At 34.2% G+C, this 24,921-nt stretch overlaps 1 protein-coding gene across 1 annotated transcript in view; it reads left to right on the forward strand.

Annotated features, from left to right (window-relative positions):
- The window catches only part of TBCK (TBC1 domain containing kinase), a 114,388-nt gene that overhangs the window by 30,302 nt on the left and 59,165 nt on the right, over positions 1–24,921 (forward strand). Inside the window, exons 4-6 of the mRNA XM_017852588.1 lie at positions 14,023–14,137; positions 15,698–15,771; positions 24,123–24,264. Coding sequence (XP_017708077.1) covers positions 14,023–14,137; positions 15,698–15,771; positions 24,123–24,264 — 331 coding nt within the window. The remainder of the gene's footprint in view (positions 1–14,022; positions 14,138–15,697; positions 15,772–24,122; positions 24,265–24,921) is intronic.

Below are 24,921 nucleotides of genomic sequence, written 5' to 3' on the forward strand. Positions count from 1 at the left end.
TAGTTTTGTATTTTTAGTAGAGACGGGGTTTCACCAGGTTAGCCAGGATGGTCTCGATCTCCTGACCTCGTGATCCGCCCGTCTCGGCCTCCCAAAGTGCTGGGATTACAGGCTTGAGCCACTGCGCCCGGCCTATTGTTCTATTCCTATGCCACCATCATAACATCTTGATTATTATAGCTTTATAGTAAATCTTCAAGTCATTAAATATAGATTTTCCAATTTTGTTCTTCTGTTTCAAGATTGCTTTAGCTATTGTTGGTTCTTTGTATTTTTATATAAATTTTATAGTAAGTTTCTCAATTTCTAAAAATTTCTGTTGGCATCTTGATTGAGGTTGCATTGCATGTATGGATCAATTTGGAAAGAACTGATAGCTTAACAATATTGAGTCTTCCACTAGATTAACATGTTGTTTCTCTCCAAATTTTTAAGTCTTCCTTAATTTCTCTCAACAGTGTTTTATAGTTTATGATACAGAGTTCTTGCTTTACTTATTTCAAATTTCTTCCTAAGTAGCTTATGTTTTTGATATGATTGTAGGTAAAATTTAGTTTTATTTTCCAATTGTTTGCTGCTAATATATAGAAATATGTGAATTTTTTATATTGACCTTTTTTTCTGTAACTTTGCTAAATTATATTTACTTATTAGTTGAAATAGTTTTTTGGTGGATTCCTTAGGATTTTCTACATAAACAGCCATATCATTGTTGAATAGATATGTTTACAACTTCTTTTTTAACCTTTATGCTTTATATTTCTTGTTCTTGACTTATTTCACTAGATAGGACCTCCACTGCAATACTGAATACAAATATTGGATGGTCAACATTTCCTGTTTTTTTACCTCAGGGAAAAATGTTACGTATTTCACTATTATGTATGGTCTTGGCTGTAAGGTTTTTATATATGCCTTTTATCAGATTGAGTTATATTTCTAATTGGCTAAGGGTTTTAAAATCAGAAATATTTAATTTTGTTAAATGCATTTTTGAATCTCTTTTGAGACTATGATATGATTTTTCTCCTTTATTGAATATGTATATTGCTTTGATTTTGAATTCTTTTTTTATGTGTATGTGTGACAGGGTCCTGCTCTGTCATCCAGGTATGATCATAGCTCACTGCAACCTCTAACTTCTGGGTTCAAGCAATCCTGCCTCACCCTCCCAAGTAGCTGGCACTACAGACACATACCACCACACCCACCTCCTTTAAAACTTTTTGCTAGAGATGAACTCTTGCTATGTTGCCCAGGCTTGTTTTGAATTCCTGGGCTCAAGTTATCCTCTCACCTTGACCTCCCAAAGCACTGAGATTACAGGACTGTGCTACCATGCTCAGCTGATTTTGAATTCTTAAAATTGAGATGTAATTCACCTGTTAAAAATTCATGGTTATGAAATGGAAAATTCAGTGGCTCTTAAGGAGCCGCTTCACAAGATTGTACAGCCATCACCATTATCTAATTTCAGAGCATTTTCATCACTCCAAAAGAGAATGAACAGTCCCTCCCATTCTCTCTCCCCACCCCTGGAAACCACTAATCCACTTTCTGCTTCTATGAATTTACCTACCCTGACCTTTTCATATAAATGGAATTATACAATATGTGATTTTTTGTGCTTAGCTTCTTTCACTTAGCATAAAGTTTTTAAGTTCATCCGTTATGGCATGTATTAGTACTTCATTTGTTTTTATTGCTAATTTTCTACTGCATGTCTGTACCATAGTTTGTTTATTCATTTATGGGTTGATGGAGATTTGGATTGTTTCTACCTTTTGGCTGTTATGACTAATTTTGCCATGAACATTCATATGTATTTGATTGAATACCTGTTTTTAGTTCATATATATATATATATATATATGAATGGAATTTCTAGGTGAAATGGTAATTCTATGTTTACCTTTTGACAAACTGTTTCCAAAATAGCCCTCCCACTTTTATATCACCAGCAATGCACAAAGATTCCATTTACCTCACATCCTTGCCAACATTGGTTATTTTTCGTCTTTTGATTATAGACATCCTAGTGGGTATGAAGTAGTATCTCATTGTAGTTTTTGTTTGCATTTCCCTAATATAATACAATCAAGAATGTATTGTTCTTTGCCCCAAGTTCCTGGCCCAGAGCTTCAAAAACTCTTGGAATTTCCTGAGTAATAGGATTGTCTTGTTATTCATGATGGCTCCTTTAAGCCATAACTGAGTATTCTGATGAGGTGACACTTGAAAGCCTCTAGCTTCAGGATGGGGGCTATTTCGAAAGACCAAACATCTGATAGAAAGTTGGAACATCTTATTAGTTTTCTGTGGCTACTGCAACAAATTAGATAGCTTAAAATAACAGAAGTTTATTCTCTCTCAGCTCTGGAGGCCAGAATTCAGAAAACTTACTGTGTTCGCAGGGCCACACCCCCCTTGGAGGCTTTCAGTAAAAATCCTTCTGTTCCTTTTCCAGTTTCTGGTGCCTGTTGGCATTCCTTGGCTTCTTTGGCTTGTGGCCACATCACTCCAATCTTTGCCCTGTCTTTACATCACCTTCTTCTCTGTGTGTCTTCTCATCTATGTGTCTCCCTTTTATAAGAACACTGAACATTGGATTTTGAGCCTACCTGGATAATCCAGGATGATTTTCTCAAATGAAAACACCCTTTTTGCAAGTAAGGTAACATTCAGAGTGCCAGGGGTTAGGATGTGCACAAATCTTTTTGGGGGCCTCCTTTCAGACAAGCTAACCAGCAAATAAACAAAAGACGCATACTCTAAAAATATTATTTCAAATGCAGAAAAGATTTTCTATTAGATTTCAGTTCTACTTGCTGCCCCTATAAACAAAGTTCATTTTCTTTAGAAAAGAGGGCAGGAAAAAAAGTTTTATTTGGTTGTTTCAAAGTCATTGCTGTGAGGCATATATCTCATATGATTTATATAAAAATTTATTATGTCTAAGATTTAGATACCCCAGTTAATATCAAATCTTTTCAAGAGGAACTTCATCTTAAGTTGTATTCCTTTTACATTTTGTTGTTATAATTGTAAAGCCAAGGGTTGAATTTTCATCCATTTATCCAGATGCAGTCTTTAATTTAGTCACAAAGTTTGTGACTTAAAAATCTGTGTATTACAAAAGGTTGATAGACCTATTAAAGGGCTATACTTAGAGTAGTAGTTGTGATATGGTTATCTTTATCATTGCCGTTATTTTAACTGTTACTGTAGGCAGGTAGAAATACCAGGTCATTCAATGGGACCTACTAGACTATTCAGTGAAGTGAATCCATAATTGGGATTTACATTTTAAACTTTTACCCTGTGCTTATTCACGCGATTAGTTTGCTTTGCTTATATTCCATTACATCGTTGCTATATGCAATATACCTTTAACTGTAGTTAAAAGTTAAATAGGCTGGGCGAGGTTGCTCACGCCTGTAATCCCAGCACTGTGGGAGGCCGAGGCGGGTGGATCATGAGGTCAGGAGATCGAGACCATCCTGGCTAACACGGTGAAGCCTCATCTCTACTAAAAAAAAAAAAAAAAAAAATAGCCGGTTGTAGTGGCACGCGCCTGTAGTCCCAGCTATTCAAGAGGCTGAGGCAGGAGAATGGCATAAACCCAGGAGGCGGAGCTTGCAGTGAGCCAGGATCACGCCGCTGCACTCCAGCCTGGGCAACAGAGCAAGACTCTATCTCCAAAAATAATAATAATAATAATTAAATAAACAATGACTTTGGAGCTGAGTAAGCCTAGATATTTTCTTAGTTGAAAAAAAAAATTGTCATCAGCATCAAGAGAAATTAAGTTGATGACTTCTTTCTGTGAACTTATTCTTGGAAGAGAAAGGATAATGGGGGCTGTACACACATTAAGAAATATATGTAGCACAGAAAGAAACCAATATTTGAGTACCTACTTTATGCCAGGCTCTATAAGCATGTTATATTTAAACTTATCACATAGCTATAATAGTGGTTATTATTACCTCATTTTAAAGATTAAGAAAGATACTTAGAAGTTAGGTGACAGTTAGAAAAAGCCCAGGGGTTTAAACTTTGTTCTGTTTAAATCTGAAATCTATTATCTTTGTTCTATACTGTACCTTCCTGTATACCTGAAAGTGAAACAGGTTCATTTATATTCACCTTCTAGGACAGTGGTCTCAAAGTGTGGTTCATCGTCATTATCACCTGGGAACTTATTAGAAATATAAATTTGTGGGACTCATCTAGATACTGTATCAGAATTGCAGGGAGTGGAACCCAGTGATATCTATATTAACGAGTCCTTAAGGTGATTCTTTACCATTCCTTTTGGTGAAAGGTTCTTAAAACTCTTCCAGTGTTGGGAAACCTAGAAATCAATGTGCTCTTTGTAGAATATGAAATACTGACTTATACAACTTAAGAACAGGTTTTTTGTTTTTTGTTTTTTGTTTTTTTTTGAGACAAAGTCTTGCTCTGTTGCCCAGATTGGAGTGCAGTTGGGCAATATCAGCTCACTGCAACCTCCGCCTCCTGGGTTCAAACAATTCTCCTGCCTCAGCTTCCCAAGTAGCTGGGATTACAGGCGCCCACCACCACACATGGTTAATTTTTCTATTTTTAGTAGAGATGGGGTTTCGCCATGTTGGTCGATCTGGTCTGGAACTCCTGACCTCAGGTGATCCGTCCGCCTTGGCCTCCCAAAGTGCTGGGATTACAGGTGTGAGCCACCATTCTTAAGAAGTTTTAAAGTATTTGAGCTAAATTAGCTACCATCTTATAAATTCTGGTTGAAATAAGTGATTGCAGATACTGCGCAAGAAAATAACACACATAGGAAAACCTAAAATTAAGAATCCATATTAATATTATATTTTTTGTGAATTGGTAAAAGATAACTGTTCTTCAATTTTTACACAGTATTCTTGGGTCATTATGGGATTATATGGATAAGAGCTTTTTCTTACTCTTTTTTGTGAAGCTTGCTATAATTGGTATGATCTTCCTTGTATCATAGTATTGAGAACTGAAATTCTAGTTCAAGGTTAGGTGAAACAGACAGAACTAATTAATTCAAGATGATCTGGTTTAGGAAAAAGTATTTATTTATATAGGTAAGCAGAACTCAGAATTCTACATTAAAATTTGGAGATAAAGCTTTGGCTATTAAAATATTATTTTGCTTTGTCTGCCTTCCTATTTATGAATCATGGGAAGCTTATGGAGTCTAGAAGAAGTAGTTAAGAATAAAATTTCGCTATTTTTGGATTCTCTGATCTAAATATAATCACTGTGTCACCCCAACTGCTGACAAATACAAGGAACATGGTAAATAGGATTTTTTCAGCAATCATACTGGTCATAAGTTACTTAAGACAGACCAATACTTATTTAACTGAACATTTCAGTTTGCTGAAACTTTTGTTTACAATATGCTGTCTTGCAGACATTGTAATAAGCAATCCATATTATTCAGGCCCTCTCCCATTCATTATTTGAGATGGGTAGGGTGATAAATTAGTCATCTAAAACATTGGTCCACTTAAAAATGTGAATTGGTCTCAAATCAAAATTCTGAACAGTAATAGAAATTTGCTTCTCGTTTTTTCACATGGCAATATATACATTAATTTTAATTTAAAAAACAACTTTGGAATGATACAGGGTACAGATTTGACCCATTATATGCCATGATAAGTTCTGTCTTAGAGAAAAGTTGCAGTCTTCCAACATCCCCAATGCTACCAGGGTATGGGGAGTTGGACGTATTACCTAGTGTGTTTGCACAGCCAGAATTAGTGACTATGATGACAAAAGAGGTTTTGAAGTTTCTGTGCAAGGATAGGAAAAAATGCTTGGGAGAAGAAAACATTGATGGGGCAGAAATATGCAGCCAACCTTGAGATCCTCCAGACCTGTATATCAAATGGTGATTTTATTCTCACAGAGCAGTTAGAAAAATGTTCTTCTGATTCAGTTATGTCAGGAGAATAGTTGGAGAGCTCAATTTGCAATTTTTGTTAATTTATAGGATATATATATATATATGTGGTGTAACAAAATATATTGTATAGTTTTAGAAAACCCTGGGATTTTTGAGGGAGACTTGGACTTTTTGTTTATTTTGTTGTGCTTTTAAGATGATGAAGATTCTGTGCAGGGCCAATAGCTCATTGATCTCCATTTAGCTTCTGTTTGATGTTACATTTTTTACTTATAAATTTGCAGATGGAGGCAGGGTGAAGTTGGAACACTGTCTAAGCATAACAAATCAGTGACAGAGCCTCCTGGCTTAATGTCTGAACCTCAGACCGCTAGACTATGTTTTCCATATGTATTTGATCTTACCAAGTTAATTTTCTGCTGAGAAAAAAAGTTATCTAGTATTCAAGTTGGAAAGTTAATATCCCAATTTATTGTATCCTATTGAGAATTAGATACATTCCAGACTTACAGCATTCTATTTTGATTATTTTGGAGTTAAAACTAAATTGTAAAATATGCCTAGTCTCACAACTGAAAGTCAGATGGACTGATTACTTTTTTTAGACTTACTAGTCTTTAGGTAGTAGTTTATCAATGCAATTTCCATTTCAAAACATCTGAATCTGAGGCAAATACATTCTTAAATTTAGCATGGATAGGTGTCCTTTCAGGCTAAAACATGTATGCCCAGTACTGAAATGTGTTATTTCCTTTTTTCAATTCCAGAAACTTGTATTTTCATCCTTTTACTCTGTTAAATATTGTGGTATTTTTTACAAAACATCAAAATTTAGTAAGTGATAAGTGTCAAAAGCCTCAAAGACACCAGCTCATCATTGGAAACACCCTCCCCAAATTGTGGAATTATAAACTAGTGAGTCTTTAAAAGTTATATACTAGTTGAGCTGTTTTGTCAAGTTATAAAGGAAAGTTTCTTTGAAGATAACACAGAATTATACACTTGTAATATTATCTGAACATTAATCATTAGTAAGCATTTTATTTTTCCTCTCCATTTCTTAAATTACACAGTAGCTAACCATTAATATATTTCATCTGCATTTCCTCTCTCTTAACATTTTTACCTCAGGCTGATACCAAGTAAGGAATGTTTTAGACCAAAAGGAAAATTTCTGTGGGAATGATCAGGTTTTATAAGGTGAAAGAACATCTTGAACTCATACAATGCAGAAATGTGTTTCCTCCCTTGGTTAGCTGACAGTATGGGTGTTTTGGCTTGTGGAGTGGCCTTTAGAAATATCATGGATCATGGATCTGAGGAAATAGTATGTGTGGTTTTAGTTATCACTTATACATGAATGACTTCCAAATTTATCTCAGCAATCTTGACCTCTCATTCTCTTTCCTGGTCTCTATTTCTTGCAATTCGAGTAACCTCTCTTCTTGGAAATGTTGCAGATACCTAAACGAGCTGATGGGTTGAGGCCAGTAGTAATCTCTCTCAACAATTTAGTCTAATTTACAGTTTTAGACAGATATTAACAAGATTTTCCTGTTACCCAGTATATCCTAATTTATTCCTGTTTCTTTCAGTAAATAAAAGACTAGGAGAGTTGTATTTTCAACAAATGAATATTTTTTTGTGGATAGCCATTGGGTGAACTTGAGCAATTTGTGTTTTCTTGACTGACTAAAAGATTATACATTCTCTCATGAGATGTGATTCTATTAGTGGTAGAGAATTTAATTATCTTTCCCTGTTGTACCATTGTGTGATATTATTTTATACATGTATTTTAACACCTTTTTTAAATACATACTTATTGAACATGCACATTACAGACACTGATAGATACAGGGAATCATAGTTGAATAAGCTAATACATACTCAAGATACAGTGGGAAAGACAAGCCTATATAGAAATAATTACCATAAAATCAAGAAACCCTCCAACTGTGTACTGTCAGAAATCGAGAAAGGGAGTTCATTTCTACCACAAGGGAGAGCCATTGGATGAGAAGCCATTAAGGATCTTTGCAAAAAATTATTGAAATGACAAACCATATCTGTCTGAATAAAGAAGGATGTCAAAAAGGGGCTGATTGGCTGGGGTAATAGATGAGCCTTAGAGAACAGGGACCCCAAGGTCTTGATGAGCTTAAAGATGGGTCCTCAGGAATGAGGAACAGAGAAGTATAGGAGATAGTAGTTTAAAATTTGGCTGTTTTAAGTAAATATAGATTAAACAGTGTCTCATTGTGATAGACTGTCTGTATTTGGGAGTATTGGCTGGGGTTAGATGAAAGCCTGTGGCTGTGAACATATGAAGTCTTCCATTCTGCATAGGAATTAAATCCATGATCTTGGCCTCAGTATGTTTTAACCAACAGCTACAGATTATTTATGGATGATTTAATCATAAACAGTAAATTGCCTTTGAAAGATATCTGGAAAGGGATAAAAAATGTACCTGGGATTATACCAACTGATAGATTTGAAGATTTATTAAGCCCTGTTGAAAATCCAAATACAACCAAGTTGACTCAAACCTAGAAACTGTCAGCGTCTTTTTTGTTGATGGTGGTGGTGGTGGTGATGATAGTGTTTTTTTCTTTTAGATTTTAAGCTTACTTTTCCAAGATTTATGACTTTTGTAGGTCTCTTTTGGTCTCAACAATGTTGTAAATAAATTTTATGTTGTATTTTCTTTGAAGACAAAGGAAAGAATGAATAATTCTTATCTACTTAGTTAATTGCTTATAATTATCAGTTTGTAAATCTGTCCTTCTAAGTATACTGTAGGCTTGTTGATAGTGCAGATCAGTTCTTTTTCTTGGTAATTGTGGGCCCAGAAATTCAGTAACAAACAAATAGCCACTCATTAATATGTTTAAATATAAATGAAAATGTCATCAAGTGTCATCTTGCTTTATTGGGAGTTATCAATTATATTATTTTGAAAGCTACCTTTGGTCTTATCTGTATTTATAATCACTAGGGATTCTTAATGTCCAGTTGTTCAGGACAATGATGAGAATGTAAACGCTAGCCACCCAGGCCCTGAAGTAACAATAGTTACTGAAAAATGTCAAAAGAAGTAGAATATTTTTTGATTTGAAGTATAATTTTACATTTTCTTGGTTACTGATGGGTTTGTCTATTAAACAAGATTCTCCCTTGGGAATTGTGTAGGATAAAGTCCTGTTGTCCCCTGTCAGTATCTTGTTTATTTAACTGTGTGAATCCAGTTCTCTTAATCCTAAATTTTCTTTTAGTGTCCATGTTCAATTAAACTGTAACATGTTAACTACTACTAGGCATATGATAGTTTTACTTTGCTGTTGCATTAGCTACTTAAAAAATCTCATGACCCAAGTTATTGGTAGTATTAAAGAATATAACTTTAAAAGCTAGTAAGTATACAAAATTCTGCAAATACTGATTCGTTCTTCTCATGATATAAAATAACTTTGTTCTTTATACCTTACATTTTAAAGCAAATTAAAAAATTGAATTCTGAGAGTATAAAAGGGCAGAAAAGCAAATCAGATTGTAATTGACATGTACTCTCAAGTAATAGCTACGAAAGGGTATGTCATTTATGTGTTTGAATTTTTAGAAATTATTTTGGTATGCATGTTCATCAGCTCATTTTTAACATGAATGTGCTTTTCGACATGCAAGTGTAATGTCTAATATCTCGCAATTAACAAAAGCACAGTATAGAGAGTAGAAAATGCAGTCTATGTGTTCAGTAGTTTCAGAACTTGTTCAGTGGGAAAATCACTTTAAAGGTTTGGCTTTAATTTCATGAGAAAGGCATCTATATTGAAGTAGTATGCAGCTGAGGTCCTCTAGTGTCACAGCTGCATATGGCACCAGTTTTTTGTGAATTGTGTGAGAAACAGACAAGAACAAGAGAAGCTACTCTAAAATTGACTTGTAGAGCCAAATGAGTTCATAAAACTAGATTTACATTTTGCTAATCTCAGGGAATGTTTCTCTTTGTTTTTAAGGGGGAAGATTTTGTTTTCTTCCATGTGCACATATTTATCAACGTAATTGTGCTTTTACATAAAATCCTTGCCTCTAGAACTACTGATAAGTTACAAATAATTTTTTTTAAGTTTGGGATATTGCCATTTATACAGTTAATTTTTTGAAGATGTTTATGAAAACTCTGTTTATCCTGAATTATGCTTGTTTCACACATTCCCTATTTGTTTAAGACTCATTGATATGGCACTTTAATATGGGAGAAATTATTTGATAAAAAGGAATAGTTTACAGTCAATTTAAATAGCATTCTTTATAAATAGTAACCCTCATTGCTTCTTTTTTACACACATTATGGGTAATATCAGCTTACTCCTTTACTTCAAAATATGACTGACAACCAGGGACTGGATTACCAGATATTTGGGGGAAAAAAAAAAAAAAAAAAAATAGTTCAAGAAAAACAGAGCCTGGAGATGGGGTGGAGAGGTGGTACTCACCACAGAGGAAATGAAGATAACACTCTTTTTTCCAGAATTAAAAGAGTTCTAATTCTTCTCAGAGAGACTCAAAGGAATGATATATCCATAACCAAAGAACAGTATCTATCGACAAGTAGCAGCTAGGGGACATAATAGAAATCCTAGAAATTAATGGTTTAGATTTCTCTCTCTCCCTCTCTCTATCTCTCTCCCACTCTTTGGATCTCTCTCTACTGGAATTAAGTTATATAATAGATAGGACTAAAGACTATGCTCTTAAAATAGAAAGTTAATACAACAGGATGACTGTAGTCAATAATAATTGTACATCTTAAAATAACTGAAAGTACAATTTAATTTTTTGTAACCCAAAGGATAAATACTTGAGGGGAGGGACACCCCATTTTACATGGTGTGATTATTACTCATTTCATGCCTGTATCCAAACTCATGTACCTCATAAATATATATACTTACTCTGTACTCAAAAAATTAAATTAAAAAAAATAGTTCCAGTTATCATCTGCCTACTAAGAGTTTCAACTTAGAGAAAAAAAGAGTAAATAGTGAAAGATGTAACAAATCGAATTTTCGTTGTTAATGTTTCTGTGTTAATGGAACATGTGAGTCTGTAAATTAAAAAGGCATGCTTAATGCTGACTGGCACAAACATACCCACATTAGACATATTGGGCTGAAATTTTATAACTCTAGGGATAAAGTAAAAATAATCCTCAATACTTCCCAGGAAAGAGTAACAGGATGTCTACAACAAAGTTGGAATCAGACTGATAGTAGTAGCCTTCTCGCCATTAATAAAGAATGCTGTAAGACAATGGAGTAATTCTTTCCAAGTTTAAAGGCAAGAATAAGATATTTTCAGGTGCGCTGTGCATGAAAATATCCTATTCATACTCCCTCTATGAAACAATTTCTCAAGATGTCTTATAGCTAAACAAAGAATAAATTTAAAATAGTATGATATATAAAATTATAGTAGCTGATGATAATGTTTATAAATAGAGTTATAAAATTATGGTATCCATTAAATCTTGATGACTGAGACATTTTCTGTTGACAGCTAGGGTTTAAGTGGACTAGGTTTGTATTTCCTTCTGTGCTTAGTTCTACAGTAAATATTTATTAATCATTATTATCATATGGCAATGTGCCAGTCACTTCCCATCTTTCTCAGAGTAAAAGCCCAAAGGTCTTACAGTGGCCTAAAGGGCCTTACATCATCTGACTCGTAGCTACCTCTCTGAGCTTATCTCCTGTCACTTTATTCTTTGCTCATTCTACTGCATGCACTGAATACACTTTTGTGAGCTGCTGACTTTATACCAGTTCAGGAGTTGCTTGCTGTGACCTCTGCCCGAATCATACATTTTCTAGAGACCTACCTGTCTTTTTCACTTCTTTTAGATTTCTACGTAAGTGTCACCTTCTCAGTGAGGCCTTCACTGAACACATTATCTGTCTTCCCTACTTTATTTTTTTCTTCATTTTAATCACTACACAGCACGTTATCTATTTACTTATTTGTTTCACCTTCCAGCAAGGAGTGTAGGTTTCCCTTATCCCACTTATAATTTTATAGTCTAAAAACAATATAACAAATGCAGATAAGGAATTGGGGAAGAAAAATGGGGAAGCTGTGAAAATATGTCAACTGTATCCTCTTGCAGAGTGAAGAGTTACTTATATTAAGTAAAAGTCTAACCACCGGAAGAATCGAAAACTAACTGCTGATGATTATTTGATAATGTAAAATAAAATTTGATAATGTAAAACAATGTAACTAATAAAAAGGAGTTGAGGAAGAAAATAGAAAAGTTATGAAAATATGTCAACTGTATCCTCTTGCATAGTGAAGAGTTAGTAAGTAAGTAAAAATCTAACCACCAGAAGGATTGAAAACAAAAACTGCTGATTCCTTCTGGAAAGTCAAACTAGGATCATAGAGGCAAATTTTAGCTTTTGTCTCTGGTTATTTCTTTTGGTTTTAATTTAGGAGAGAGAATCAGGTTGCAACAATTATTTTGTAAAATTTTATTCAATTTAGTATTTTTTAAAGTCAGGTTTATTAAGGTATAATACCTTAATGTTTACCCTGTTTAATGTAAACTTTAATAGGTTTATTAAGGTATAATACCTTAATGTTTACCCTGTTTAATGTAAACTTTAATGAGTTTGATAAACAAAGTTATGTAACCGTCATCAAAATCAAGGATAGAACAGTTCCCTCATGCCACAAAATTTTCTCATACTCTTTTGTAGTCCACCTGTCCCCCACCCAAGCCCATGGCAATCTGTTAGTCCATTTTTTAACTTTTAATCTATGTCTTTTATTTAGTGTGGGTTTCTCATAGACTGAGTATAGCTGAGTTTAAATTCTTATCAGATCTGACAATCCTTATGACTTAATTGGTGAGTTGAGACCATTTGTACTTGATATAACTATTGCTATATCTGGATTAAAATCTATTAGTCATTTTCTATTTGTTCTGTTCTGTTTTCCTTTTATTCTGCCTGTTTGTGGATTGAATATTTTTTATGATTCCATTTTAGCTCTACTATTGGTTTTAAAAATTACGTTTAGTGGCTATCTGCAAACACGAATTTAATTTTAGAAAAATTTAAAAAATGGATAGAAAGGAAAATCTATTCCAAAATGTTAATATTGTAGGTATGGGGAAATTTTCCATATGAACAATTTTTGATTAAAACATTAGAGGATAATTAATAAAGCTAGGTTAATTTCTATGTGAGTATTACATTTGTCATACTCTTTTCTGAGATTTGAACTTTTCAAAAAGAAAAGAAATGTTGACAGGAACAAGTTTTAATGCAGACACCAATGTCTGCAAATGAACATCCATACTTTATAAAGATGTAATGATAAAAATTAAAACATGTTCCAAATACTACTGCCAAGTAGCAGTATTTAACCAAATACAGTGCCTGTTTCCTGGTAATTTACATGAATAGACTTGCAAATTGGAAAAAACATTAGGGAGATGGATGGTGAGAGAGAGGAGGGAAAAACTGAAGGATATTTGTGTGAAGGATGGTCTGTACATAATAGGATAAGAATTAAAGAGAAATGTTTGCTAAATCATAAATGACCAGAGGTTGCTTTATAGGTTGAATATGGAAAATAAGCTAGTGTTGTATACCATAAAATATATTGTTACTACTTTTTTCAAGGGCTTAGGTATTTTGTATTGAGCAAAATAGTTGTTAGTGACTTAGTTCTGCCATATACCTGAAACTTAACCTGATAATTTGGCAAAGCCAACCTACTATAGGTTAGTTGCACTCACCATCAAGATTAAAGCCTTTTCCTGAAAGGACCAAATACTGCTATTACAGTAGCCTTTAGGAAACTGTAGGATCTTTGTCAGATCAATTCTGTTATAATCAGAAAATCTAAAATATGTAGAAGTAGATATTTTAGAAAATATATAGATTCTATTTTCTCAGAATAAAAGAGGAGCAATAAAAAATAAAACTTTTTGAATATTTTCAGTAGGTCACATCTCACTTGTTAAAATAAGTTATTTATTTGCTTTGTAATTGAACTTTGACTTTTTGTTTTCTTTGTAGCTGTTCAACGGTTTTGTGCATAGCATTTGAGGTTCTTCAGGGCTTGCAGTATATGAACAAACATGGTATAGTACACAGGGCATTGTCTCCTCATAATATCCTGTTGGACCGAAAGGTAATTGTTAAATCATGTAATAAATATTTGTATATCGTTTGAAATTGGAAGCAACTGGGATCAGGGCTACTCAATCAGAAGAACAATAGAATCAGAATATGTTTTAAGAATATTCATAATGAAAAGACTATATGAAAGTGATTGTGGTTTTTGAAAAAAGAATCCTTAAATTATTTAATCTGTGTATCTTTCACATGGATTATTTTTCCCACAAAACTCATTTTCTAACTTTATGGTTTTCTTTTCATTTTAGTCTTATTTCTAAAACCTTGTGGCTTCCCAATATACTCCTCCTCTTAATTTATTTTCGTTTTAAGAAAATGGCTCTTTTTGCTAGAATGTTATTCATATAAACCAACTGCGTTGTGTTTTCTCTGTTTTTCTTCTGCCTTCTTTCCTCTTCTATTTATCTCCTTATTTACCAGCTGTTCATACCTACCTCCTTTTACTATTGAAGTGCTGTTTCTCTACTGGAAATCTTACGGGGCATTAAGAAGAAGCTTGTAAACTCTTCAAAGAGAATTATGGTAGCAAGGTTGTATATTTTCAGGAATAATTGTAATTTTATTCCTTTTCATAGAATATATAAAAACATATTGGAGGAAATTTTTTCATGGGCGTTATTTGCTGTATTAGTAGGATTATCCTTGTTCTCTGGTTCTTTTCCCAAATCAGTACTTAGGAGGCTGAGATGAGAACATTGCTTGAGCCAGGAGTTTGAGGCTGCAGTGAGCTATGATCACACCACTGCACTCCAGCCTGGGTGACAGAGTGAGACCCTGTCTGTAAAAAACAAACACACAAACACAAACACAGAAAAGTGTACTCATTAATTTCAGATTTATGGCAGTAAAGAATCATTGCCATATCAATCTAAGCTGTTTTTAAATATAAATATTTTATAATGCTTGGAAATAATGTTCGTGAGAAGACAAACCAATTTTAAGATCAACTTAATATTTTAAAGCCTTATAGATTAAAAGGGAAAAAACGTAAAAGATATGAAATTATATTTATCATTTATTAAGAGCCTTATACTTATGATAGTTATTTTTATTCTCAAACAATATAAAAAATCATTGGAAATCTAGCAGATTCACCAAAATCTTGATGAGTTTTGAACTGATATTCTCAAGTTAAGTTTTCCTATTTCACAGTTAAATTATAAATATAAATGGACTTGCAACTCCATGGAGAAAAATTTGCTCTGTGAAAATTACCATAAACCATTCTAACCAAAGTTTCAAGACAGATGAGAACATTTTTGCCTCTTTGTTTTGTGAAATAACTAGACAATGTAACAGCAAAAATATTAAAGAAACGCCATTTGTCATTTTGAGATATATATGTGTACATATGCATGTATATATATTTAATGAGTCTAAAGCAGACTATTGGCAGATAGTTTTTTTTAAAATTGTGTTTTTTTTAAATCTTCTGTAGTGGTATTTTGATAAAATATTGTTATATAATTGTTTCTTTAGGTATGAAATGTATAATAATTTTCCTTGCCAATTATAATAAAATATTTGATAGTGTTTTTTCTCTTTACTATTGTAGGGACATATTAAATTGGCTAAATTTGGACTTTATCACATGACAGCTCATGGTGATGATGTTGATTTCCCAATAGGGTAAGGATATGTTTTCCTCTATTTTGAGTTTCTTTTTAAATTTTGTAATCTTTGATAATGTTTATATTTTGTTAATTATATTTGATATTCCTTTTTGACATGAAAACAGCTTTTTTAAAATTAATGCATCTTAATTTTCCATATACTTTTAAAATGAGTAGACAATGAGTTTTTCCCAGCATCCTATAGATCCTTGATGTTGATCATTCATTGAATTGACAGAGAGACTAGCAGTATTGACATCCTTTACATTATAATATTTCCTAATTATCTGTATTTCATTCAGAATCAAATCAATTCAAGGCAAGAAGGATGACTAGATTCTCAATTAATGATAATGTGTGTGCATCAAGAGACTGAAAAACATCACTCTCACATTTTTTCAATTTCAATTTCAGTTTTATGTTTAATTCCCTTTTCTCTAAGATACAACTATATATGAAGACTCAAGTTGAGTCATTGTGGATATTAGAGATAGAGATAAATTCCATACCTGAAAGTCTGTGTTTAAGTTCCGAAAGGTTTATTTAATCACTTCTGTTGTGGAATTGCAGATGTATGTTGCCCTCCACAAAAGAAATGGAAGGTTGTTTCGTGTATATTCAAGTAGATGTTTTGATACAGATTTTGTGTTATATTTGTGTGGCTGCTTTTAGACATTTTCAGAATTATTTTCTTTTTTGAAGATTTAAGTTGAGATTGTTTTAGATAAAATAGTTACAAAAATAGTACAAAGAATTCCTCTATACCCTTCATCAGTTTCTCTAAATGTTAACATTTCACTACATTTGCTTTTTCTCTGTTTTCTTCTCTAAGCATATATGTGTGTTTGTGTATAATGATTGTTTTTTATAATCACTTAAAAGTAATTAATGTATGTAATATCACTTTTACCTCTAAGTACTTTCATTTGTATTTTCTAAAAGAAGGACTTTGTTTTTTTACATGACCTCAGAACAGTTGTCAAAACAAGGAAACTAAACTTGGTGCAGTATTATTATCTAACCTAGAGACCTTAATCGTATTTTTTTCAATTGTAGTGTGGCTGTTTTTGATAGTATCCCTTTGTGTTTTCCTCTTTGGGCTTCCTAAAATAAGTTCTATCACACCGTTACTGAGAATTGTGATATGAAGTCATGGAGTGTGTTTTTAAAACAGAATGTTACTTAAAAACTTAATATAATTTTTTTAAGAGCCAGCCTCATATATAACTTGCCCTTTTTTCTTTATAACTCAAATTATAGGTTTCTTAACTAAACTTTTTTTGTTAAGTTTATGGCTGTGTCTTATTATTAAGACATAGATAATAATCTGAAACTTCATTCAGTGAGGAAACATTTATTGAGCAATTTCTCTTATGCCTGTTTGTTTTACAAAATAAATAAGATAGCTTTCTCTCCTCAAGAAGCTCATTGTTTAGTGAGAGAATTTTCTGTTTTGATGGACTACTTATTAAGGTACATAAATTCATAGTCTTACAGTTTTGTGTGTTGAAAACTTACAGGCAAAAACCAATTCTTGTTTCATAAGCATGAAAATGGTATTTTGCAAAGACAGTCTACAATTTCTTATTTGTTCAAAAAAGCCCTTTCGAATATGAAAGGGTTTTTTTTATTCAACTTATATTTGAATGTAAGTTTTTAGTGAGGCTCTAGCTCCTTTGTCACGTATGATAAATGCCTTTCAAGGTGACTTTTAAGTAGCTGTAGTACAAATGATTGCTGCTGCTGCTTTTGTCTAAATCAATTTGTGTAAGAAAGAAATCCAAAACTTAAAATTACTTTAAGTTTTTTATTTTATTTAAAGGTACTTTAGGTTTCAGTGGTGAATCGAAGAAAGGAGGTGATTTTTCTTAAAGCATATCAAGTAAGAGCTACACTTGAATTTAAAATGCTTGGATAGAATTGGTCTTGTGTTACCATTTGGTCTGGCTTGCTTTGAAGTCTTAGACCCAAAGGGTCTTACCAGAAAATATCAAAGAGCAAAATGTGAAACATTAGCCAGGAAAAATAAAGTGATCAAACAGCTAAGGCATGAAAGAAAATATTTACACCAGAAGAAGCTTGCAGTTGATTCAAAAGACAAATATTAAGGAACAACAAAGTAAAATGTTACCATCTGTTTCAAAATACCGTAAAGAGTTGGAAATCGGGCATTCATTTCAGTTGGCCAGTAGCTTAATACCTTGTTAAAACATCAAACAGATGATGAAAGCCACTTTATTTACCTCATCAGTCATACTCACAGCAAAGTTCTGGTAATTGTCTTTGAGTGTTAAAATGCTATGATACAGAAGAGAAGGTTGTTGAAAAAAGATGACCTACATTAAATAATTCTAGAGCTTATTATTTTTTAATAATTTTCCTATGATTAAAAGGGAAACTAAAATATTTGAAACAAAGTTTAGCTCTGTCCTGTCAGAAGTTTTGATATAACAATGTACCTATAGTTTTGCTTGATTTTCATTATTATCATTTTCAGTTAGATGTGCTGGAAATCAGGAATAAAGATGAACACTGACTTCTGGATATATTATGGTGATGATAAAAGTACACCATTGCATTTGTATTAATTTTTTATTCTTATTAAATGTCTTTATAGATTCACTAACATTTATTACACCTTTATGAGGTAGGCAGTAATATTCCAGTTTTACAGATGAAGAAACCTAAATCACATATAGAATATGTGGTAGAACTGAAATTAGAACACAGGTATTATAACATCTAATATAGTGCTGCTTCCACTAGACTTCAGCTGTTTCTAGAGGTATCACACATTCATTTAGAAGAGCAATATCATCATCTTAGGGTAAAATAACACAATACAAATTTGTATATGAGAGAAATACACAAGCAAATCATAAGAAGATACTGGTATCACATCATCATTCTATTAAAATGAAAAAGGAGTTAAAAACCAAATTTACCCATTTGAATTTAAGTCACATTCTCTGACTTAATTGACTTGTATTTTGAAAGTAAATAAGTACTAGCAATGATAGTTTGAGGAAGTTATAGAAAAGACAGGAAGAAAAACAAATAATATTTGAATGTCTACTTAATATACATTACATAGATGAAACATTTATATTTTGATTATAATCATCATTGTAAGAGGACACAATTTAATCTAACTGGTTTTAAAATCTAGATCGTGGGTGCTTATGACTAAATCTGACAATAAATGAAGAAGGGGCATGCACATATGTAATAAGTATGGCAAAATTTCACTCCATCTCTCATCTAAAACTGTTCTTATTCCTTTTATTTCTAGGAACTGGGATTCAAATTTAGCAATTGCTCCTATGTCTAATTCTTATTTACTACCTGCTTTTTAAATTGTCATTTGTAAGGCCATCCTAATGGGCATTTTTGATAGGAATTTTTTTTTTTTTAAGCAAAACTATACTGAGTATATCCTCTATTTAAGTCTCATTGGTAGTTGTAGAGGATTTATAAAAAGATATGCAAGTGCCCTCAGGTATATAATTGAGATGGGAGGTTAAATTTTTGTACATGAAATATATAGTATATAAAACAAACATGTATAGCATCATACCATGTATAGCTTTTATAAGATATAGAACAGGCAAAATGAGTACTTTATAGAATCAAATCAGGTATTGATGGCAGTGGCAGCCTGTGTGGAATGGGCACTACCACGATGCTGGCTGCAGTGGGGGAGGTGCTGCTGGGACTGTCACTTCACGGAGCCTGTGGGGGCCAGGAGCAGGCAGGAGCCCCACCTTCCCGGGCACAGCTGCAGCTGCCCAAGTTGGTGCTGCAGACCTGGGCTTCCCTGTGCTCTTGGGGGCTGAAAGCAGACAGGAGCCCTGCTCTCCCAGGTGCAGCTGTAGGCTCAGAAATGTCTGCTCCCACTGCCTGACCTCTCCCTGCTCCCTGTACCCACTCTGATCTTGGAGGGAGGTCGGGGCCAAGCCCAGGTGCTGTTGGACCCCGGCTGGGTGTGTGCACACTCGAGGCAGCACTGACACTCCAGCCCCCTGCTGCCTTGACCCCCTGTGGACTTTGGACACCAACAGGCAAGGGAGGGAGTCCGAAGAGGGGCTGAGGGCAGCTCAGCGCTGGCCTGCAGGCGCTTCTTGGCACAAATAGCCTGGGTACCATGAAGAGCGACAGGAGTCAGATAGGTTCCTGGGTAGAAGGGGGCGGGTCCCTGGTGAAGCCCCGCCTTCAAGCCGGGGAGGGCCTGAAGCCTGGGAGACGGGCTGCCAGTCCCGTGGACCTGAGTGGGAACTTGTGGTGCTTTTTCTGGGCCCACCCGTGGCGGCCCACGGACCAACGGACGTGCGCTTCTTCCCTCTGAGGACCATAACAACCCTGGACTCGGCCAGACTTGAGCAGATAATGGATGGCCAGCTGCAGAGAGCAACTACCCACCCCAGGGTCTCCTCTCTGCTGAGGGCTGAACACTCATAGGGACACCCCACCTGAGGGGAGAAGCTATCCAGTGTGGGTCTCCTTAGGTGTTCTATAGCTGGATAAATCTCTTCAGCTTGCTCACCCTCCACTTGTCCGTGTACCTTATTCCCGGATGCAGGACAAGAATTTGGGACCTGCCAAATGGCAGAGCTAAAACAGCTATAACAAACAGGGCTGAAACAACCCCTTGCCTGACACAATGCAGGTGCAGGTGGCAAGGAAAGAAGACAGAAGGAGAGAGGAGCTGCAGCCCTTTGGGGATCCCAGACCTAGGAGCTTTCTGAGCCAGGGCTGTGACACTCTATTTGGGGCTCTGCAGTTCCTGGCATCTCCAAGTTTCCATGCACAACTATGTTCCCTGGTGCCAGCCTTGGAAGCTGCTTGCAACACACCTGGTCCAACCACAGCCTTGCAGGGAGCCAGCACCTGTGTGAGCACCTGTACCTGCCCGCTGTGCCACAGCCAGTATGCCTGGCTGTGCACAGTGACCAGACCCCACACTCACTCATAACCCCTTGCCACTCCATGCCTGGCTCTCCCTTGGCCAGCATGGCATCCAGGCCAGTAGCATAAGCTGAGCACAGCCTGCCAGTCCAAGTGGATGGAACGAGCCCAGTGGGTCCAAGCAAAACTCAGGCAAAGGCACCACTGGCCACAGAGGTTTCCACCTGACAAAGTGACACCACAAAATCCCGTGATAGTATATGTTCCTTTATGGAAAAAATATAAATCTTTTTGAGAGACGTTAAAGAAGACATAAATAAATATGGAGATACTATGTTTATAGATTGTTAGAGTCAGTATTGTTAAGATGTTCTCTACAACCTGTCTTTATATCTTATCTATTTTCAATAAAAATTCAACTGTATGTGAAAGAGAAAATACTTGGCAAGGTAGTTTTAAAATGTATATAGAGAAGAACAAACACCCACAAAGAGCCCAGATTTTCCCAAAGAGAAGCTAAAAGGTATGTATGTTTTGAGAGGTCTTAACAATTATCAGTAATTATTTAATAAAATACATTTTATATGAAAATATTTTACTTAAAATAGTGTAATAGTATACTCTTAGGCAAATTGACCAAATGAACAGATGAGGGAGCCAAGAAACAAATCTCTGTATGTGTGGAGATTTGATTTAGTATACAGCTGGCACTACAGACTAGTTGGGGAGAAACAGGTTTCAATAAAGGGAACAGGGCTCAATTGCTTATTTATGTAGGAAAATAAGTTGTATTTTGACATCATATGAAAAATGAATTCTAGATGGATCAAGAAACTTAAATATAAAAGAAAATTTCTCAAATTTTCTCAATAATTTGAGAAAATTAAATTATTTTGACAAAATCATTAAGTATAAGGAAAAAAGTTTAATTCAACTGAAAGATAAGAACTTCTCATTCATAAACAGATGCTATAAAGAGAAAGAAAAGACAAAACCACAAAGTGGTAGAAAATATTTCGAGTCAAAATTACTGAAGAAGACATTAGTGTCTGGAATTAAAGAAAAACTGTGCAGTAAAAGATTATCATAGAAAGCCTAAGACTGCTATCCTTAGAAACTAAGTCCTGCTAGCAATGTTTGCCCTTGGCTGTTGCCCTGAAACTTGGATTGCAGAAATGTTCCCATGGATCCCTAACTGCTGAGGCTAGTTTACTGTGCTTGTAAACAACCAAAGTGGTTTATGCTGAACACTTGCTTTCCTTCTTGAGTTCTTGAATTTTTGTACATGCCAGGCAGAGAGTGTCTGCGTGACAAGTCCCAAATAAAATCCTTGGATTTTCAATGGGCTTCTCTGGCCAGAAACATCACATAACATTTGTTCTTCAAGATTGGAAAGAAGTTCAAAAAAAAAAAAACAAGAAAATAAAAGAAAACTAAAGATACATCACATACATGGTGCTATATTTTTGTTGCTGGAAGAAGAATGTATTCTGTGTGATCCCTGATAGGAGGGAGAGAGCATAAGGAAGCCTCTATATAGGTTCCTTGAGACTCCCTCTCTGTCTTTATCCCTTGTGATTCAGCTATGCCCTTACTGTGTCACTGTAATAAATCTTAGCTGTGAGTACACTTACTTGCTAAGTCTTGTAAGTCTTTCTAGTGAACTTTTAAACATGAGAGTGGTCTTGGGGACCCCAAAATAACTAGAGAAATAAGCAAAAGACTTGAATGGGCATATCACACAATAATAAACCCAAATGACTAATAAACATATGAACATTTGCCTCAGTGTAATTAATTTTCAGGGAAATGCAAAGTAAAACCACAATAGATTTTATATACCAGATTGTTAAACATTAAAAAGTCTGTCAAATATCAAGTGTTGGTGAAGAAGTAAAACAATAGGAACAGTCATTCACTGCTGGCAAGTGTATAGATTGGTATAACTCCTTTTGAAAAACATTTGGCATTGTTTAATGAAGTAGAAAGTGCACATATCCTATGGCTTAGAAGTTTGGTTCTAGGTTGTTAACATTGGGAACCTTTTGCAGATGTATACCATATATGGCATTCTGTGCAATGTTGTTCATAATATTAATAATAAAAAGCAGGAAACAGCTTAAATGCCATTGCTATTTGAATGTATAAATTATGATATATTCGTATAGTAGAAATAAGAATTTAATGGATACAGCTTCATGCAACAATATAGATAATCTTGATTGAAAAAGCAAAAGAATACAGTCATCCTAATTCCAGTGTTATATAAAATTCAGAGATATGCTTGACTAAACAGTACATTTTTTAGGGATACAAACATGGTAAAACCATCAGGAAATGGAGGAGAATGACAAACACAAAAATTCCAGGTATCTTCTCCTCTGGAGGACCAGGAATGGAGATACAATCAGGGAGAAGCACAAAGGGACTTTCAGTGATAATTTTATGTTCTTCACTTAAACTGCTTCTTGGTACATGGGTGTTCATTGAAGCTTTCTTCTTTATACCTTATCCATATTTAAAAGGCAGTGTTTTGCATTTATTCAATATTTGCTAAACCAGTTTTCAAAAGCCTTTTATGTCAGTGAAGTTGTGAGGAAATAGGCACTGTCATGTATTACTTATGACAATATAAATCGATATAACCTCTCCAAAGGGCAACTTGGTGTGATAAGTCAAAATTTAAAATGCACATACCGTATGATCTTGGAGTGCCACTTCTAAGAATATATCTGTCATTCATATGCATATACTTCTGGGATATGTAATAGTCATAATATATTCATCTCATTATTGGTAATAGCAAAAGAATGGAAGTTCCAAAATGTTTTTGTCTTGTCAAATTAAGAGCATCAATGAAATTATTGGCAGTTTTCAAAAGAATGAGAAAATCTATACTTGTGTTTTTAAAGAACAATCTCTAAAATATACTTTACGTAGAAAAAGGGTACATAGCAATAGGTATAGTGTTTTACCGTGTGGGGCAGAGGTGATGAGTGGACAAAGTTATATATACATAAATATGTCAGGGTGACAGGGGTATAGAAATAGGAGTTTTACTTTTCAATTTATATCTTTTATAGCATTAACATTCTTACTACTAAAATAATAAATATTTTTTTAAGAGATACAATGCACTTTAAATAGTAATTCAGTATTAAGGGAAGATAGGCAATAAGCAGAAAGGAAAAACACTTGGAAACCACAGAAAAGCAAATAAAGAAGTTAATGCTGGAGGGGAACATGAGGGTTTTAAAACTGTTTGAGACTTGTGTATATTTACTCTTGATTCCTTGACATTGAAGGTCTGTATTATAATGGTTAGTTTAGAATGCTTTCTAGCAACAGTTGTTAATTTAATTGCATGAGACTTTTACATAGATCTTACCACACTGATTGTAAAAATGTACTATTGCTTCTTTCCCTGTTGTAATTATTCATTATTTTAATGTGTCATTACAGGTATCCCTCATACTTGGCCCCTGAGGTAATTGCACAGGGAATTTTCAAAACCACTGATCACATGCCAAGTAAAAAACCATTGCCTTCTGGCCCCAAATCAGATGTATGGTCTCTTGGAATCATTTTATTTGAGCTTTGTGTGGTATGTATAAAGAAATATTAATATAATAAAAAGAAATTGTGCATTTATTGGAATAATCTTTTGGAGAGGAAAGTTAATAATAATATGTTTTTGCTGTACAAATTGATTACATATGAGGAGAAAAGGCTTAGTATGGCTTAATCATGTTTGATAATTAATTTCATATATTTTTTGGCATCTCTAGAAACATACTTTTACTAAGTGTGAATGTAAATGTTACCAGATGTATATTATTTTGATATATCTGTAATGTGTATATTTTTACAAGGTTAAGATGTTTATATTAAGTTTATGTAAGATATGTGGAGTACCATTAAAAGTTTAACAAGATATTGAAGTCAAAACCATGTTTTTGGAAGACTGATATGACAATAATGTAAGATTGAGAAGAATAGCAGTTTTTTTTCAATGATCTCTACATGTAGTTCTGATTTGATAAGTATTTAAGAACATTTTTTCTTCTCTATATTTTTTTTTTTATTATACTTTAAGTTCTAGGGTACATGTGCATAACGTGCAGGTTTGTTACATATGTATACTTGTGCCATGTTGGTGTGCTGCACCCATCAACTCGTCAGCACCCATCAAGTCATTTATATCATGTATAACTCCCCAATGCAATTCCTCCCCCCTCCCCCCTCCCCATGATAGGCCCCA

This window comes from Rhinopithecus bieti, unplaced genomic scaffold, assembly GCF_001698545.2.
Source record: "Rhinopithecus bieti isolate Rb0 unplaced genomic scaffold, ASM169854v2 scaffold_35305, whole genome shotgun sequence".
Taxonomy (NCBI): Eukaryota; Metazoa; Chordata; class Mammalia; order Primates; family Cercopithecidae; genus Rhinopithecus; species Rhinopithecus bieti.